The 19,753-nt window shown below is 41.6% G+C and overlaps 1 protein-coding gene across 3 annotated transcripts in view; it reads right to left on the reverse strand.

The window, feature by feature from the left end:
- GRHL2 (grainyhead like transcription factor 2) overlaps positions 1 to 19,753 on the reverse strand; it is a 190,753-nt gene that overhangs the window by 49,404 nt on the left and 121,596 nt on the right. For all 3 annotated transcript variants that reach the window (XM_047783503.1, XM_047783502.1, XM_047783501.1), the window contains exons 9-11: positions 8,837 to 8,995; positions 923 to 1,010; positions 357 to 496 (exon numbers count right to left, since the gene is read on the reverse strand). In XM_047783503.1, the coding sequence (XP_047639459.1) occupies positions 357 to 496; positions 923 to 1,010; positions 8,837 to 8,995 (387 nt within the window). The remainder of the gene's footprint in view (positions 1 to 356; positions 497 to 922; positions 1,011 to 8,836; positions 8,996 to 19,753) is intronic.

The following is a 19,753-nucleotide window of genomic DNA, read 5'->3' on the forward strand; positions in this document are numbered from 1 at the left end:
TACAGGTGCAGTTCAATTTCCTACCATTAGATGGAGCTCCACTGCATCAGGCTGATCCCACATGACAAAACAAAAACAAAATTTCTCTTGCAGATTATCAGCCTTCTTACTTTCTTTTTCTTTCATGGCTTTGTCAACACCACTGGTAGCAACTCACTCTCTGCTCCCCTTAGGAAGTCGGTTTCCTCTGCTGAGACATTCCTTTTTACAAAATTCCACTTTCTGCGGGGAATGACTGACTTTTTGTCAAATGCCTTATTTTTAAGATTAACAATGGCTGAAGTGATGCTATCGTAAGGCTCTACCAGCCCTGAGGATGGACAGCAGGGAGTTGGATGTTAGCAGGTGGTCCATACCTGTCCTGTCCTCTGCAGGTTCGCGAAGTGAACATCGGGTATGAAGAGGACGGGCTGGGAGTGCAGGTCAGGCATCGTTTTGAAGTAAGTGATATCACTCTTCTTCTGTAACGGTATCGCGGCCAACTTCCCATCAGAGGCTGGACACAGTCACAAAACCCATCAATTTTAGAGGGTTATGAATAACTAAGAATTCTGACCTGCTTTTGTCTTAGCTAAAATTTGTGGTTATCTCCTATGAAGTTTCCCCAATGCCGCACATGTGAATATGCTTCAAAAGCCTCCCCTCTCCCATCACCAAACCAACGTGGAACTGGAGTGAGCCTTCCTGAGGGGGAGCTCCAGTCCCCTGATGCCCTCCTGTCCCTCTCTGTGCCCTAGAACGCTGCGATCATGTGATTCTATTTGCTTTCCATAGGAACAGTTCACCCCGTCTCCACTGCTAGGGAAAAGCAAGCCACCCCTAACATAAGCATGCTTTACCTGCAACCCATGTCTTTCTAACTGTTCCCCAGTTGATGTGGCCCAGCCAAAGCCCACCCCCTACCCCCTTCAGCCACACTCACAGTTGTTGCACTGGGTTTGTGAGGCTTGGCCTTTCCCCTTCTTCCTGTTCTGCTTCCTCTCTTCATCTCGGATTTTTCTTTCTGCTCCCTGAAAGGGAAAAACAAATGCAAACAACGACAAGCATGTTACCAGAGACTGTCTGCACACAAGCCACAGGGATAAGAGACAAAAACCAGGAGGAGAGTGGGTAGCCCCATTTCTAGCCCTCTGGTGAGACCGGGCGTTGGCTCTGAAGGCTCAGACCGCCCCTAGGTCTACAGTACATTGTTGACCTCCAAGGGATCCCATTTTTCGCACAATTCCCTCTTTTGACACTTGCCTACTTAACTCCAATTTTGAATTTCTACAGAAAAAAACGGACCCAGTTCCCCTATCCTAGAGAAGTGGGTTAAGCAAATTTAGTGGTTATAATAAAATGTCATAGGATAAAACATTGGCCAATTAACATTCCTGGGCATGGGGGGGGGCATTAAGAAGGGGCATCAACGTTGAGTGCCAATTCCCTACAAAACCTTTCCTTTGCTCAATGCTATGCAACTTTTAAAAATCATCAGAGTGGTGGAAATGAGGGAGGACTGAGAAAACTACACAGGACATGAGATCGTTTGGTACATACAAATGGGATGTTGGGTTTTGTTTCAAGATGTTCATATGCTCTTGGAGATGGTGCTCACTCACCCAGTAGAAAAGAGTTCTGGGAGTTCCCGTCATGGTGCAATGGAAATAAATCCAACTAGGAACCGTGAGGTTGAAGGTTCGATCCCTGGGCTCACTCAGTGGGTTAAGAATCCAGTGTTGCCATGAGCTGTGGTGTAGGTCTACAGACATGGCTCGGATCTGGTGTTGCTGTGACTGTGGTGTAGGCTGGCAGCTATAGCTCCTGATTAGACCCCTAGCCTGGGAGCTTCCATATGCCACCAGTGTAGCCATAAAAGGATGAAAAAACAAAACAAAACAAAACAAAAAAGAGTTCTGTCCATTCACCTCCTTTTCATTTTTTTATCCCTTGGAATCTGACCTTTTCATTGGCTTCTCTTGCCCAAACCATCTGACCTAACCAGTTGAGCATCACCTTATGTCTCTTGCCTTCTTGGCCTTCAGTGATTCTTTTTTATCCTCTTCTCTTTTTGGTCACTCTTCTCTGTCAGCTTTGCTACCTCATTTGCCTGTTTTCACTCCCCAAATACAGACATTCCAACACAGTTTTCTTTTCCTTTCCCTCTCTTCTTCTTGCTGCAGAAGAATTCATCGATACTCGTGTTTCCATGACACTCTCAAGAAGTGACATCCAGACAGACACCCTCAACCTAAACGCCCCTAGATCTCAGATCTGCATTTATAGTTCCTGCCCTTTGTGGCCGTATATTTAATGAATATTAAAATATGAGAAAAGAAAAAAGGAGTTCCCGACGTGGCTCAGTAGAAATGAACCTGATGAGCATCCATGAGGACACAGGTTTGACCCCTGGCCTTGCTCAGTGGGTTAAAGATCTGGTGTTGCTCTGAGCTGTGATGTAGGTCACAGATGCAGCATGGATCCCACATTGCTGTGGCTGTGGTGCAGGCCACTGGCTACATCGATGATTCAACCCCAGGCCTGAGAACCTCCATATGCCACGGGTACAGCCCTAAAAAGCAAAAAAATTAAAAAACAAAGTACAGACTGACCAGCAACCTCTGCCACTAGAAACTGCCCCAAGTTATCACACTCAAAAGAGAGAGATTTGCAAGTATACAATTTAATCCTTCTATTAAATACACACACAAACCAATTAAAAAGCAAATGACAAATTGATGAAAATATTAGCAATAAAATATCTAAGTATAAATCATTAAAATATAAATAATTCAAATTTTGAAAAACTAACATACGAAAAAAAAATGGACGAGAGTCACAAAATGAGCAATTCATACAAAAGGATACTCAAATGATTTGAAATAAAACACTGAAATATATTTTTTGCTTATCAAATTGGCTTTTTGAAAAAAGCAGCTTCCCAATTCTGGCCAAAGTAAGGCCACAACACAATGGGGATTTATGGTCAGTGAGGGCCTCATAAAGAACATGGCTTTAGCGCTATTTCCTAAAAAAATCAGTGGTTACAGCTAATACCTGTGTGGTACTTATTCTGTGTGAGATGAGTTCTAACTAAGGGCTTTACGTAGGTAAGATTTGGACAGTTATAATATTTTCACTAGGTATTTTAAATATACATTTTTAAGTAAAAAAAAAATTCTTACTACAAAAGGGAGTAATTATTTTACCGTACATCAGGTCTAGGTTTTGAATTGTCCCTGATATTTATAAACCTGGGAAATTCATAGTAAAAGAGGGTAAAATTTAGAAATACTTCCTTTAGAAGTCTCTTCAAGACATACTAGAGTTTTGTAAGGGTTTTTTTTGTTTTGTTTTGTTTTGGTCTAGATAACATAGTATCTTAAGAAAATAAAGTGTTAAATGCACAGAACTTACCTTGTTCAAATGGGTTTGAAATATAAGCAAACGCCTATTATTCATTTTTTGCTATATTGATGTAAGACATTTTTCTCCATATTTGAAGTCTGTACAATGCAGTATTTAATGTGAGCAGAAATGTGGAAATTTACCTACATAAATTACAAGTCACCCAAGTTGTGCCCCCAGGTATGCCAAGTAATTTACTTCTAAATTCGTGTTTTGTACTATTTTTATGAGGAAAAGTTCTGAAATTAATCTATTTCAAGATTTATATATGTTCAATATCAATTTAAGGAAATAAATTCACTTGCTTATTATTATTTTACAGGTATTCTTTGATATGCAGAACCTAAAGGATTAAAATAAAACATAGAGTAACTCTCCATAGAGTTTATTTAGCCTTGGTGCCCCATCTGTGTAAGAAATTTCCTGCCCCAAATACCCAGATGTCAGCACAACAAAATAATTCTGATAGTATCCAAACTTAGAAGAATCACAGTTCTCATTTCTAAAGTAAATCTTTGACCCAAGGCAGCTTTGAGACATTCAGTTAAGATACAGAAAATGTCCTTGTACATGACCTTCTGAGAATTCCTTTCTTTCCTTTATTTGTGGCCCAAGCTTCTTGAAAATGTTCTTTCCACTCTTATTAAAGTGCAAAGAAGTTGAGTTCTTCCCAAAGAGAATAATTTGCTACAAACATCAAATTTATCATTTGCAGGTAATTTCCCCCACCTATATGCTCCCTATGGAGTGTTAAATTTGGAAGATATGCCTGAGGATTATTCCTGATTATCTTGTGATCACTCCTGCCACCTCTTGAGAGGTGATGGCTATTTTTGGTTTTTTATTTGACACAAATTACGTCTCTTAAATTTATCTTAAAAATGTGGCCTCAACCTATTTAAAGTTGACCCAAGTACCAAGAAGTTACCAAAGAGCATATTCTTTAGCATATCGTTATCTCCAATAGTCACTGTCTCCAAGATCATTCTAAATAAGAATAAAGAAAAAAAGTTTTTAAAGAGCATATGGCTTTATTCTTGAGTTTTGAACAATATATTGTGGCTGTTTGTGGTAATACAATTCTTATTTTTTGTGAAAGATAATGGAAGTAATTAATTATGGATGTAAAGATATAGACATAGGTATTGATATAGGTATAGCTATGTAGACAGATCCTGAATGTTTAATGCATAAACACATGTCTTTCAATATAAGTATCATAAAATCAAAAAGAAAAGTTAGAGAAGGCAATCTCACAGGTGCATTAATTAAAATCAAGCCGGGGAACTATAAATTGTGCAGAATTCCACCTGTTTAAAATGCTAGACTGTAATTGGAAAATTTACAGTTTTAAAATGGAATAGCTCTTAATTCTTTTGCTTTAGAGGATAATTCAAATTGATCATTTGCATTTATGCACCTATTTGAAAAGTGCAAAATAATTTTTTTTTCTTTTTATCTCCCAGGAATGAGTTTTGCCTGGGTTTTGAAATTAGAGCTGCAAATACCACGACTAATTATAGCAAAAGATTTGATATTCTAGTTTATCAGGAAAATTAATCGCTGTTAAGGTTAATACATCCGGCTTATCCCATGAGATTTCTTCCTTACGAGTTTCCTGACCCTCAACATCAGGACGTGTAAACTAAACACTACTCACTAGAAACTCCACATCACTAGTTTTATCCCCGCTCATCCTAGGATATAGGTGAACAACAACACAACACTCTCTAGGCATTCTATATTTTTGTTTTTGATTTTTAGTATTTATTACATCCATAGTCTTGAAAAAAAAAATTCAACGAGCATCCCTTAAGTCCTCTCTTTCCCACTTTTTCTTTTTCAGGCCACACCTGCGGCATATGTAAGTTCCCAGGCTAGGGGTCGAATCAGAGCTACAGCTGCCGGCCTGCAAGGTGGGATCCAAGCCACATCTGCAACCTATGCCACAGCCTATGGCAACATTGGATCCTTAACCCACTGAGCGAGGCCAGGGATTGAACCTGCATCTTCATGGAGACTAGTAGGGGTCTTAACCCCGTGAGTCACAACGGGAACTCCCCTTTCCTACTTTCAATTCCAACTATGACCTAAAAGTAAATGGATTGCCCGGGGCCTGCGTTCCATCCTTCCCTCCCTTTCTCCTTGTTCCTCATCTCACGCCTCACTTCCAAGAAGAGGGAGATGCTACCCTCCCCCTAGACATTTCTAGAAAAACCTAAAGGAATTCAGATTGTTTAAACGCTCCTCTGCTTGTACCTTAAAAATTCCATGTTGTATGCATTTGAAAGTGCATTCTTAATGTTGAATATGCTGAAATAAAGGTATAAGAAATCAAACCCGGATTTGCAGCCAGCTCCTCTACTTTTTCACCACGTGACTTTGGCAAGTTAACTTGTGCTCACTGGCAAGTTTCTCATCCACACAACTGTGTCTACGGACTTAACTGGCCTCTGAATCCTGCCTCATGGCCCCTCAGAGGGCTGTGCTGCTCTGATGATGAGCACTGACTGAAATCATCATGAACTGAAAGGCTGTCGAGGTTGCAGAGGTGTTTGCCACTATGCTGCATGTCCCTAAACCCAGGGCAGTTCTAGTTAATGTGTTTCCTTCTCTCTTCTCATGACCATCTCTGCCTTCTGCTCACCGATGCCCACTTCTTCCGACTCTCTATCACTGCCAAGCTACAACTCAGACATGGGAATGGCACGGCAGATCTTTGATACACCTGACTGCAGCACCTTTAAGAGTTCGGGGCAGTTCTGAATTAGCCACAAACCTCTTTTTCCCTCTCCTCTCCTCTCTGCAGTATCTAAGCTGAAGTCATACCCATTTACATCCAGTATACACCTATAAGCAGTCACCAGCTTCTTCTATTCTTCATATTCTCTCCACCCTCCCCAATTTTTAAATAGTTGAGCCATGTCTACATTGTCTGAACATATCATTTTACCATCACTGTCTCACCCATCATTTAGAATTGGATCTATAGGTAAATATATACTGAAAGCTCACCATCATCCTTTTAACAATGTCTTTACAGTCCTATTGTTTCCTAAAGCTTGTTCTTTACTAGATTCCCCAAGAAGAAATATTCCGTGAATTTTTGTCTGTGCTGGTTGGTTGGCTGGTGTTTTTGCTTGTCTTTTTTTCTTTTGCTTCTGCCTGTTGTTTTTATACTTGAAAGTCAGCTCGGCTGGATATAAAATCCTTAACTCACATTTTCTTTACTTGATTACTTTAAATATCATTGTCTTCTGACAAGGGGCTGCTATTGAAAACTTTGATGATAAAAGTTTCCTTATAAATGACTTCTTAACCTATTATTTTTCTTAAATTCCCAAAGAATTTTTTTTTTCGCTTTTTAGGGCTGTACCTGTGGCATATGGAAGTTCCCAGGCTAGGGGTCAAATTGGAGCTGGCCACAGTCACAGCCACACCAGAGCTGCATCTGAGACCTACACTGCCGCTCATGGCAACGCCAGATCCTTAAGCCACTGAGGGAGGCCAAGGATCAAACTCATATCCTCATGGATACTAGTCGGGTTCTTTACTAGCCACAAGGGGAACTCCCCCAAAGAATATTTTTAAAGTCCAATAGCTTAACAATTTGATACTGACTATCCCAGGCCAACTTTCCCAAGTGCATGGAAGGCCATTTAAAAATGTATACTTCTTAAGTTTTCCTCATTTACCATTTTTAGCATTTCTTCTGTGCCATTGTTTTTCTTCCTCAGAGATCCATATTATATACCTATTGGATCTTCTTTACTTCTCTTCTTTATCTGTTATTTTCTTGGGTTTCTTTATTTCTTCTGAATTTAAAAATCTTGCTATTTTCCAACTTGTATTTCTCTTAAGAATTACATTATCTTATATTTATTCACTCTTGTGTTACTTGTTGTACAGTCTTTACTTTTGAGATATTTTAATATTTTACTTCAAAATTCTTTCATATCTCTTTTCAAATCATTCTGTTCTCCAAACACCTCATGTCTGCGCTTTTCAAACTGTAAATTATGTTGCCCTTCATAAGTTCTATGATTTACCTAATTTCACTTAGCTCATTTTGAAATATTAGGCTATAGAGTTCACCTGCCTTGTGGGCATGTCTTTCTGGGATGCATCCCTTTTCTACAGGAAGTCAGTCTGACCTTAATCTCTTTTTTCATGAGACGTTGAATGAAATTCAACTGTTTTTCTTTTCTGTTGATCACTTCTAAGTGAAAGGAGTGGACTAGGATAGTTCTTCCAGCTTCATGACTCTCATGTCCCTGCTTCAGTTGTGTTCAAAAAGTGATAAAAGAAAACAGTCATGTATTTCCTGAGATCTGTCCATCTGTATCCTTTCTCCTCTTCCTTTTTATTTGGAACTTCTCCTTCCTTTGAACCTTTTTTTTTGTTTTGGGTCCAACTCAACTTGGATTCTACTCCCAGCAGTCATTTCCCAGAGTAGGATTTTATCGTAGAAGGCAACTTCAGTTTATAATTCTCCAGAGCTTATGGAGTCCCAAACCCTTCAAAGTTCTGTCCCCTTGCATCCAACTGGTACCCTGGAGTCTGCACTGTCCATCCTGCCCACTCCAGTTTCACACCCCATCCTCAGAGGGCCCACGTTGCTCTCCAGTGCCATGGGTCAATTTGGTGGGTTCCCTGTTCTTTGGTCATCAAGTGGTCCCACTACTTTCCCTCCCAATGTTGACATCACACAGACCTCGAAATTGTTGATGCTTGTTCCCATTCCTATTTGGGATGTGTCAGGGTCTCTTGTCACACAATCATGGGATTTTAATTTTGCTATTATAATTGCTCTGTCTCTTATGGATGCTTACGGAGGGATTCAGGAAGATTCAAAAACTACACCTCCTGTTTTTTTGTTTTTGTTTGTTGGGTTTTTTTTTTTGGCCATGCCCATGGCATATGGAAGTTCTGCTCATCACAGCAGCGACCAATCCATAGTGGTGACAACACCAATCCTTAACCTGCCAAGTCACCAGGGAACTCCCACATTTCTGCTTGAAGTATGTTTGCTAATGAACTTATTTTATAGGTGCCATTTCTATTCCAAAAGACTCTAGATGAGACCCCATTTAGCCCACAAAATAATAAAGGTTACATTGACATGTTCTTGGACAGGATCTACCTACCCACTAAGAAATATTAATTGATTATTTCAGTTATCTAAATGAATCAGATGCATAGCACAGTTCAATGTCACAGTTCAATGTCACTACCATTCAAGTAGTGGTAGAATGATGACTAAAATAAAAAAATACAGTTGACTAGATATCTAACAGGAACTGAGAATGAAATATTACTACTCCCACTGTGATTGCTAAGTGATTATTTTGACATCATTAGACAAGAGAAGGTGATAAGGAGGGAATGTCATGAAAAGTATTATCTAATAACAAAAATACCTTTATGACGGTTTGTCATCTTTACTCACTTTGTCACAGAAGACCTTGATCTGGCAATAAGCTCTATGAATGGGTTTATTGCTACGATTATTATAACTGTATGTATCAATCTGAATCATCAGAGGAAGTCCTTTCACCCCTTTTTGGGAGGAGAAATCTGTACTCAGGCAATTCACGGTGATGAAAATCTGAAGGAGGAAAAAAGAAAGGAAGAAGTTCACCATAAAAAAGATCTACTAAAAAAATGCATAAGCCTTAGACTTAAAATCAAAATACTAAACAAACCTATAAGGACAACTGAAGAATATTTGGATTTGCTCACATAAAAAATTGCTGAACACATACATACAACATGATTAATTATATAATTTATAATTATAGATGTGTAAAAATTTTTCTTTTACATTTAATCTTGAAACTGACAATTTCAGTTACTTCCCTTAAATTATATCAGCAAAGTCTTGCCTTTTGTCTGTGTGTGTGTGCGTGCGTGTGTGTGTGTGTGTGTCTTTTTAGGGCCACACTGCAGCATATGGAAGTTCCTAGGCTAGAAGTTGAACCTAAGCTACAGCTGCCAGCCTATGCCACAGCCACAGCAACACCAGATCCTTAACCCACCGAGTGAGGCCAGGGATCAAGCCTTCATCCTCACGGATACTAGTCAGACTCATTTCTGCTGAGCCACGATGAGAACACCAGTCTTGCTTATTTTTAAAACACGTATAAGTTAGCTGGGTAAAACACTGTCTCCTACACATATGAAACTTGTCACTTCTAATAATTATATCAATTTTTCTATTTCTGACCTGTGGGAGAGAAAAAAAAGTAAGTATGAGATTTGAAATAGTCTTATTATTTTTTATTACTGGTAACGAATGTAGTAACTGGCAGAGAATAAGCATTCAGTAAACATCTGATGGATGAGGTCAATGAGTTTACCTAGATAGCCCACTAGATTGGGAGGCAAAAGCCCCAGGTTTTAGTCCCAGCTCTAATAATAACCAGCTAAGAGACCTCAGGCAAGTCACCTGTTGTCTGTGGTTTTCAATTTTCCCTTTAAATCATTTTTAAATCCTTCCCTGCAGAACAGAGTGTAAATAGTAACATACTTTCATGTTCTTGAAAAAGTAAAGGAAGAGCTGGTTAAGGTCAGACATGAAACAGGGGGAAGGAAAGGCAGTAAAGATTGCCCAACAGAAGAATGACTAATAATAATTTTTTAGGACTTCCTGTCATGGTGCAGCAGAAATGAATCCAACTAGGAACCATGAAGTTACAAGTTCGATCCCTGGCCTTGCTCAGTGGGTCAAGGATCCAGTGTTGCTGTGCGTTATGGTGTAGGTCACAGATGCGGCTCAGATCCCAACGCTGCTGTGGCTGTGGTGTAGGCCAGCAACTGTAGCTCCAATTAGACCCCTAGGCTAGAAACTTCCATATGCCACGAGTGCAGCCCTAAAAAGCAAAATAATAATAATTTTTTATAAAATATTGGGAGTAAAAATGGCTAAATTTATCCTTTTATATAGTGTGTAGATGTCAATATAGTCCATTTAAAGTTGATTTATCACAGACTACGGCCATGAGGATAGCACCTAGACTGATGTGGCAACTACATGAACAGTAAGAGGCAGTCTCTGGGGAGAACCAGGCATACCATATTATATTCTTGGAACTATTTTCTTTTAATACATCATGTATTATTTTTATTTAACAGAAACCTTTAAACTTGCTGCTGGTTTTTTGGTTTTTTTTCTTTTTTATGGCCGCATCTACAGGCATATAGAAGGTCCCAGGCTAGGGGTCAAGTCAGAGCTGTAGCTGCCCGTCTATGCTATAGCCACAGCAATGCCAGATCTGAACTACATCTGTGACCCAGGCCACAGCCTGCAGCAGCTCCAAATCCTTAACCCACTGAGTGAGGCCAGGGATTGAACTCACATCCTCACAGAGACAGCATCAGGTCCTTAACCTGCTGAACCACAACAGGAACTCCAAAACTTGCTGTTTTGAAATTGTACAGTGATGTATTCTAAAAACCATTTCAACAGATGTAGTATCTTACTCTAGTTTATTTGGTCCCCTTGAAATGCATATTCACCTTCAAACCCTTCAGCTGAAGCCTTTTATATGGTAGCAACACCACTAAGGATAACCAGGCAGAAGGCAAAGAGCCACTGCCATGAGCTGCATTTTAAAGACCATGGGAATTTTATCATCTAATTCAAGTTCTGTGCCTATAGGTATTTAGGTATTCATATAGCCAGACCTCTTACTTTTAGTGTTATATCTACATAAAATCATTTTTTTGTTCTTGAGCTTCTTACTTGGCAATGAGAGACACATTAGCAAAGCCCCACATCAATTTCAGTCAAGACCAGATGACACATCACAGTGATATACTAACTAAACCAGCCTTGTACGTCATGCCACAGACTCTGTCTTCACCAGCCACATCTGAAAACCAGTGCCTGAAGATGCACTAACCACAAATATGGTCATTTCATTCATTCATTCATCCTACATTCATTCATTCTACAAACATCAAGACAAGCCCACACTAGGTCAAACACAATGTTAGCGACTAGGGATACAGAGGAAATCCAGACCCCAGCCTCCTGCAGCTGACAGTCCAAGGGAAAGACAGGTGAGTAACCAGCAATGACCAACAGAAAGGCTATGAGAACACAGAACAGAGCCCTGAACTTGGGGGACACATGAAATACAAAAACGCACACAGCCACTGGGATGAGACCAGGAATTCCATAAATACCTGTGAATTATTTAGGAACAATAAAGACAGAGTAACTATAGATGCAAATGTCAAGTGGTTTCAGGGAGCTGAGAGACAAAAGCCCCTCAGAAAGAACATGCCATGCCTGTTTCTCCTACTGGGCTTCCAGGGTAAGAGTAGACTGGAAAATTCTATCTACTGCTCCTGGAGATGCCCTAACTGCAGAGAACATTCACTCATGCCACAGATATTCTTAGTGCCAACCACATCGCTGAGACTCTGTCAGGTACTAGCACAGATGCACCAATTATGGTCCCTGCAATCACAGAAGTCGGAGGCTGGCTGGGAAAGACAACATGATGGTATCCTAAAGATTACAACACCTTCATCAAATGCTGATCTTTAGGTCAAAAAAATTAAAGGGTACTTTCTGAGGAACACCTGACTTCTTCTTACTGCTATGGTCATTATGGACAATGGGGTTATCTTGGCCACAATGTATAAATAAACACGGCTTTATATCAGTGAATCAAATGATCACTCTGGTGAGTGATGTGGCTGATCATATTTGGGGCTGTATATTTCATGCAGAAATCTTCCTTTCAGTGACTGTAATTCACAGGGGCCTCAACCCAGACTGTTTTTTCCTCTCCCTCGTAAAGCCTGCCTAGTCCTGCAGAAGCCAGAAGACGAAAGTGTTGGGTATTTCCTAAGCTATCAGGATTCATGGTTGGCTCATTAATTTATCCATATATCACTCACAGTGGACAAATAGTCAGGCAGGAAGCAATATTAATTCTGGCTTTGTCAGCTCCAAGTCTTGACTAAGAAAACTTCGCTGATAGAACATGTATATATATAAGGGCCACCTGACAAAGACACATCCAGTGAAATTACAAATGCTTACTGGCAATATCCTATAATACACAGATTAAATCTTCCTTGGAGAAGCTATAACAACCAGCCACCCAGAAGACAGCGTCTTAAAGGTCAAATGAGCTACAACACACCGGACTCCACCGGAAGATACTTGGGTCCTCTGAATGGAGAAAGGTCCTTAGTAGACGATCCAGTGGGCTCTCTTTGATTCATGGCATCCTGATTCTACAAAAAGTAAAGAACCCAAGAATCTGCCTTCTCTGCTGCACTGTGTTGCCAGCTCCCAGAGTTATCCTAACAAGCAGGGATTTTATAATAGGGTTGGGGTGCTTTCTTCTTGCCTGGCTGTCTGACCCTATAGCAAAGTGCAGTCTAAGTGCCCAATGGTATCAATCACAGCCTCACTGTGCTGCACTTAAAACCCAAATGGTTGAACTTTAACTGCAACTTGGGTTGGGGGGGAAGGCATGGATGGACACTGTCTAAAACCTTGGCTTGTGACTGACAAGCATTCATTTGTTTCATCCTGCAAACCCAACCATGTCCCAGCTCTAGGCACAGCAGGCAAATGTGAGCGCAAATTTCTTGGAAGTTTATCTACGAAGCACTGTTTGTAAATGTCTATTACAGCAACTTTAAGGAAAAGGTATGCTTTCCCTCACCAAGTGTTCATTCAAATGTCAAGCACAGAAAGTTCTTTTTAACTTCAGTAGAAGCTCTGATTATGTAAAGAAATGCTGTCGACAATTGATCTGTCAACCTGCAGTTAATGAATGTTGTTTTCCATAATTCTTACAGCACCTACTTTATTTTCTAGAAAAATTTTAATTGAATCAGGTATACCCAGGCAGATAATAGGTACAATTTTTAATTTTGTCATTGGTTCAAAGATTGATTAGGATAGAAAGATATTTGTAAAGGTACTAAGACCTTTCCAGAAATAGAAGCCATCTTATGACAACTGATAGTTTTTAATAAAATCATTTTTGACATAAATTGCAACCCCCCATTTGTAGTTCCTACTGAAGAAAAGTGACTACGCCCAGGTTATAATACCTCAGTTGTGCATTATGTGTATAGTAAGACTTGTTCAGATAAGGACAGAAAAATGGGCTTTAGAATTGCTACATTAACTTGATAGTACCGCCCAAGGTTTTCCTGAGACTTGCTATTAAAATAAAGAGACCAATCTTGATTTACAAAGCAATTTGGGATTTAAAAAATCATAAGGTCCATGATTTGGTGGAGAGTATTTATTTTCCTCTTTCAACAATTGTATTTGTATTTTATCTGACTAAAGACTAAGAAACCTACTTATTTCCTAAGATTGAGAATCTAAAGCACTCTTTTAAGAAAAATTACATACACATAAGCCTCCAAATTACAGGGATGTGGCACCATATATCAAGAAGTCAGCATTTTCACTGTAAAACACAATCTATAAATATATATTTGTAAGTACACTCTTGCCAGTTTCTCTACTCTGTTTTCTTCTTGGTTCCTGGAATTATTACAGACCTTAGAGATGGTTTTCTTTCATTTCAGCATTTTTTTTCCATTTATATAATTGCATTTGGTGCAAGTGCAAAGCCACATTGAGAGAGAAAGACAGACTAAAAGTAAATGTTATTAGCAGGTGAAATCTCAGTGTCAAGCAATTTTTCATTTCCTCCATCAAGTGTCTTCTCATCATGCCACAAAGTTAAGACAGCAGAGCATTGAGACAGATTCCCTGCCCTCAGAGAGCCTGCAGTTTTGTTGAGGATCTAAGAAACTTCTAGATTCCCTGACACCCCCATTTCTATAGCACCTGTAATGAACAATTTGAGCTGATGATCTATTGCTTTATGTTCTCCTATAGAAATTGTGGGTGTGGGGAAGTTCCCGTCGTGGCGCAGTGGTTAACAAATCCAACTAGGAACCATGAGGTTGCGGGTTCGATCCCTGGCTTTGCTCAGTGGGTTAAGGATCCGGCGTTGCTGTGAGCTGTGGTGTAGGTTGCAGATGCGGCTCGGATCCTGGGTTGCTGTGGCTGTGGCGCAGGCTGGTGGCTACAGTTCCGATTGGACCCCTAGCCTGGGAACCACCATATGCCGTGGAAGTGGCTCTAGAAAAGGCAAAAAGGTAGAAAGGTAGAAAGGTAGAAAGAAAGAAAGGTAGAAAGAAAGAAAGGTAGAAAGGTAGAAAGAAAGAAAGAAAGAAAGGTAGAAGAAAGGTAGAAAGGTAGAAAGGTAGAAAGAAAGGTAGAAAGAAAGGTAGAAAGAAAGGTAGAAAGAAAGGTAGAAAGAAAGGAAGAAAGAAAGAAAGAAAGAAAGAAAGAAAGAAGAAAGAAAGAAAGAAAGAAAGAAAGAAAGAAAGAAAGAAAGAAAGAAAGAAATTGTGGGTGTGAGCAGAGATATACAGTTGGTTTGCTCACACAATCTACCGCAATTGTCCATATTCTTTTAATTCTTAATATTCCCCATTTCCAGAACATCCTGAGCTTGTTCCCAGTCACCAGCTCTCCTGTGTGCTCTGCGCTCCACCTCAAGGCTGTCCCCACAGATCACCACATGCCCGCTCCTTCTTCTCATTCAGATTTCAGGCCGGGTCCATGCCTCAGAGATCCCAACCTTGACTGCCCCACTTGGGGCTGTCTTCCTCCTTCTCCTCCCGCCTCAGCCCATGATCAGCACACCCGGCCGCACTGCTCTTTCTGGTTTCTCTGCAACACTTAACGTTATTTGGATTTATCTTGTTGTTTATCTCTTTAGTGCTTAGTTGTCTGTCTGCTCTGAGTGTCTCAAAGCCCATAAACAGAGGGCTCTGTCTGCCTTAAGCTCACTCTTTCCCAGTGCCAGGCCCATGGCAGACACTCAACAAATATTCATCCAATGAATTAAGAGAAAATTACTTTCTACATACACATCTTCCTCCTTATCTGTGCTCTTACTTTTCATAAGCGAAACCTCCTAAAAACCAGGATTGCTCTGAGTAGCCAAAGTTGTCAAGATAATACAGCAGGAATTCCTGCTGTGGCTCAGGGGTAATGAACCCGGCTAGTATCTGTGAGGAGGTGGGTTCAATCCCTGGCCTCGCTCAGTAGGTTAAGGATCCAGTGTTGCATGAGTTGTGGTGTAGGTTGCAGATGCAGCTCAGATCTGGTGTGGCTGTGGCTATGGTGTAGGCCTGGGACCTCTAGCCTGGGAACTTCCATATGTCATGCATGCAGCCCTCAAAAGACAAAATAATAACAAGAATAGAGCAGAGTTAGCTGCTCTGACCAGACTTAGCCCCCAAAAATGTTATCTATCTGTATATCAACAAACACAAGTTGAGCACCAACTACATAATCAGTATGAATGTATATGGATGTGTGTATTATGCACATGTACGTATGCTACTGGAGATGCTATATATAAATGTTATGAAAGATACACAAGTCTATATCTCTCTTTTTCCCTCAAGGAAAGCCATAGTATCATCTTTCATTGGGGTGAAATGTATATAAATAGGAACGAAGCGGAATATCTCGGGCTATACATACTGGAAGAACTTGAAAAAAAGGCCAGAACTCCACAAGGTAAGATTTCCTACCAGAGTCTTGAGCTAGAAAAAAAAGAGAGATGGGGAGTTCCCATCATGGCACAGCAGAAATGAATCCAATTAGGAACCATGAGGTTGCAGGTTCGATCCCTGGCCTTGCTCAGTGGGTTAAGGATCCGGCATTGCCGTGAGCTGTGGTGTAGGTTACAGATGTGGCTTGGATCCTGCGTTGCTGTGGCGTAGGCCGGCAGCTGTAGCTTCGATTGGACCCCTAGCCTAGGAACCTCCATATGCTGCAAATGTGACCCTAAAAAAAAATTTAAAAAATAAATTATATAGAAAAAAGAGAGATGGAGCAGAAGAAGAAAGGACACTCAGGCTCTCAAAAGCGAAGAGGGGAGTTCCTGTTGTGGCTCAGTGGTAACAAACCTGACTGATATCCGTGAGGATACAGGTTTGATCCCTGTCCTCACTCAGTGGGTTAAGTATCTGGCACTGCCGTGAGCTGTGATATAGGTCGCAGATGTGGCTCAGATCCCACATTGCTGTGGCTGGCAACTACAGGTTCAACTGGACCCCAGTCTGGGAAGCTCCATACACCATAGGTGCAGCCCCAAAATGACCAAAAAAAAAAAAAAAACCTAGAAATATGGAATACCAATTTCTTTAACGCAAAGCTATTTCTAGCCTTTTTCATCTTGTAAACAAGGCTGCAGTGCATGCCCGTCAACATGTGCACATATACATTATTGGCTGTAAGTACAGGCCATGTCACCGACTCTTTTTAATATTGGACTATTTTTACTTTGGACTTCACTGGGATTGCCTTCCTCGAGGTCGGCCTGCTCAGTAGCATCCTTATAAACAGGGGTATGCATCCAGGAGGGCTTGCTAAAATGTGTGCAAAGTCTGCCCCCCTAGAGTTTCCAATTCAGTGGCTCTAGGGTGGGAGGTCTGCGCACCTGCATTTCTAAAAAGTTCCCAAGTTGCTGCCTCTGCTGTTCACAGAGGCTCAGGCTGGGAGAAACCACACCTATAGCACAGATTTCAATGGCCGCTTCCTCCTTCTGTCCTCTTCTCCCTGCCCCTCTTTTGTCCCTTCTTTACTGACCACCACTTCCTCCTCAGGTTCCTCTCCCCCACATCCCCTAAATGGGTGGGTCTGAAGTTCCCACCCTGACCCCCTTCTACTCACCCTCCAGTTCTCTCCTCAGCATCTCATCCCTCCCGTGGTGTCTGGCATCCTCTCTTTGCAGGCCACTCTAACTTCTCCCCGAGCTCCTCCAGCCCGACTCTTCCTGTGCTGCGCAGTCTCTGTTCCCTAGTGCCTCGTCCTTCCACCTGAATCCGTTTTCCAACCCCAAGGCTTCCAAATTCCACCGGACCCCTACAACGCTGACATGTGCCACACCCGCCCTCCAGGCTTCCCCGACCCCACAGAAGGGCGCCCTCTACCCTTCTGAAGTCTTTAGAAGTGACGTGTGTGTAGGGGGGTTTCGTATGTGTGTGCATATGTGGGTGTGTGTGAGAGAGAGAGAGAAAGCAAATCTGGCAGAACACAAATAATGAGTCAATCTAGTGAAGGGAATGTTGTAATAACTGTATCATTCCTTTAAATTTTCAGTGGCAATTTTTTTTTGGGGGGGGGTCTTTTTAGGGCCACACCTGAGGCACATGGAGGGTCCCAGGCTAGGGGTCCAATCGGAGCTACAGCTGCCAGCCCACACCACAGCCACAGCAACACCTTATCTGAGCCACATCTGCAACCTACGCCACAGTTCATGGCAACACTGGATCCTTAACCCATCGAGCGAGGCCAGGGATCAAACCTGTGTCCTCATTGATCCTAGTCGGATTTGTTCCGCTGAGCCACAATGGGAACTCCTAATTGGCAATTTTTTAAAATAAGAAATTTTTAGTTAAATTTTTTTTTAAATAAAAAAATAGGGCTCCCTCCCTCTCCAGAACTCTCCTGCCACTTGAATTCTGTTCTCATTAGAGTCTTTGTCCCTTTCTCACATGACAGTCATTTACAGATGTGTCTGAGTTCTCAGCCCAGGCAAAATGTGCTCTGAGAGCGGACACTCTGCTTGGCTTGTTCGTCTGTGAATTCTCACTGTCTGGCCTGGCCTAGCATGTGACAAGCAGCATGGCAGGTGCTTCGAAGGGATGACGGCCCCTTCACCATAGAGAATGCAGAAGATGCTCAGACGAGGTCCTCACAGTAAAACAAGGCAGGGTGGAGAGAGCACATGTTTTAGACAGACATTCCCACCCAATGTGGGAATCCCAGCTCTGCTGTGCACGCTTAGGTAAGCCAGCTACCCTCTCTGGGCTTCATTCTTCATTGTTTAAATGAAAAATGATATCCACTTAATATAGGAATATTGGAGTTCCAATATTAATATGCAGATTAAGTATCTGGCCTTGTCACTGCCAAGGCTCCCTGCTGTGGCACAGGTTCGATTCTCCGCCCAGGATCTTGTGCATACCACAAGAGCGGCCAAAAAATAAAATAAATAAGATTATTGCATAAGGTATATGAAGCACTGGGCAGAGTGTCTCATATATGGCAAATACTGAATGAATATTAGCCATGGTGCACAAAAGAAGACACACACACACACTTGCATTTCAGACTGTGAAATCAAAGTCTGTAAACTAATTCTCTGCACACACACAAGAGTTTATGCATGTAAGGTACAGAGCCCTCAGCAGAATTTGAGCCAGAAACCATGGTGTACCCCCATCCCCCTTTCTAACAAAAGATCAAGCCATTGATATCTTTGGTGAGATGCTTTCCAAAGATTATTTCTTCTATATATGAATTAACTCCAGCTTTATAGCTTTTCCTGCCATCCACTACCTTATAAAACTGGAACAAAGGCCTGGCTTTGTTTAAGTTCCGTGCCAGAGACTCCAGCAAACGTTTACCTTTCCCTTTGAAAGCTTCCTTCTCCCACGCCACACCCCAGCAGACACATAAAAATGCCATTTGCCCTGCTTTGCGGTGTGTATCTCGACCTTTCAAGACCCCTCCCAGGAGCCTCCCCCGCCCTCTCTCTGCTTTGGAGACCCTGGAAGATGCCCTATAACTTCTTTAACCTTCCATATGATGACTCGTGGAAACCTGGCCCCTATTTAGGCCAAACATGGAGATGGACTTTGTCTTAATCGGTAATCTCCATCAACCCCATTTCACCCGGACGGCCTGGCAAACAGAAAGAAGCCTCCCTGGACGGCTGACAGGAGGCGGGGATCAGTCATGAACTCAGATGGGATGGGTCCTCTGTCCATCCTCAACATGAGTATTTACACATCTTCCCTTCTCCCTGGTGTCCAGCTCCAGAGTTTGACAGAAAGAGAACACAGTCAACTAAGCAGCATCCCCTTGGACGGCGAGATTCATCAGGACGATGGGAACTGTAAAGTTCTAAAGCACTGGGCTTGACACACAGAGCGCCCCCGTCCCTGCCCCCCTAAAAACTGATGGAGACTTTTAGACCAAAAGGAAATATTGAGAGAGAGAGAAAAAAGGAAGGAGGGTGAGAAGTAATTGGGGAGAATGTGAACGGACCCGCTCTGATGTGATGCTAAACTCCAAGCCGGTCTCTCAATGAGCATAACCTTATTTTGCACAAAAAGAAACAGGCTAATTTGCAGGGTGCAAGAAGGTCAGAGCACTTCAATGTTCTCCTATGTACCAGCTGTGGTCACAGCGCTGCCATCTGCACCATCCTGTCTTCGAAGCTGCTAAAATTGAGATCCGAGGACCAAGATGCTGTTTTCCTATCTGTCGGCATCTGACGGA

This window comes from Phacochoerus africanus, chromosome 6 (assembly GCF_016906955.1).
Source record: "Phacochoerus africanus isolate WHEZ1 chromosome 6, ROS_Pafr_v1, whole genome shotgun sequence".
NCBI lineage: Eukaryota > Metazoa > Chordata > Mammalia > Artiodactyla > Suidae > Phacochoerus > Phacochoerus africanus.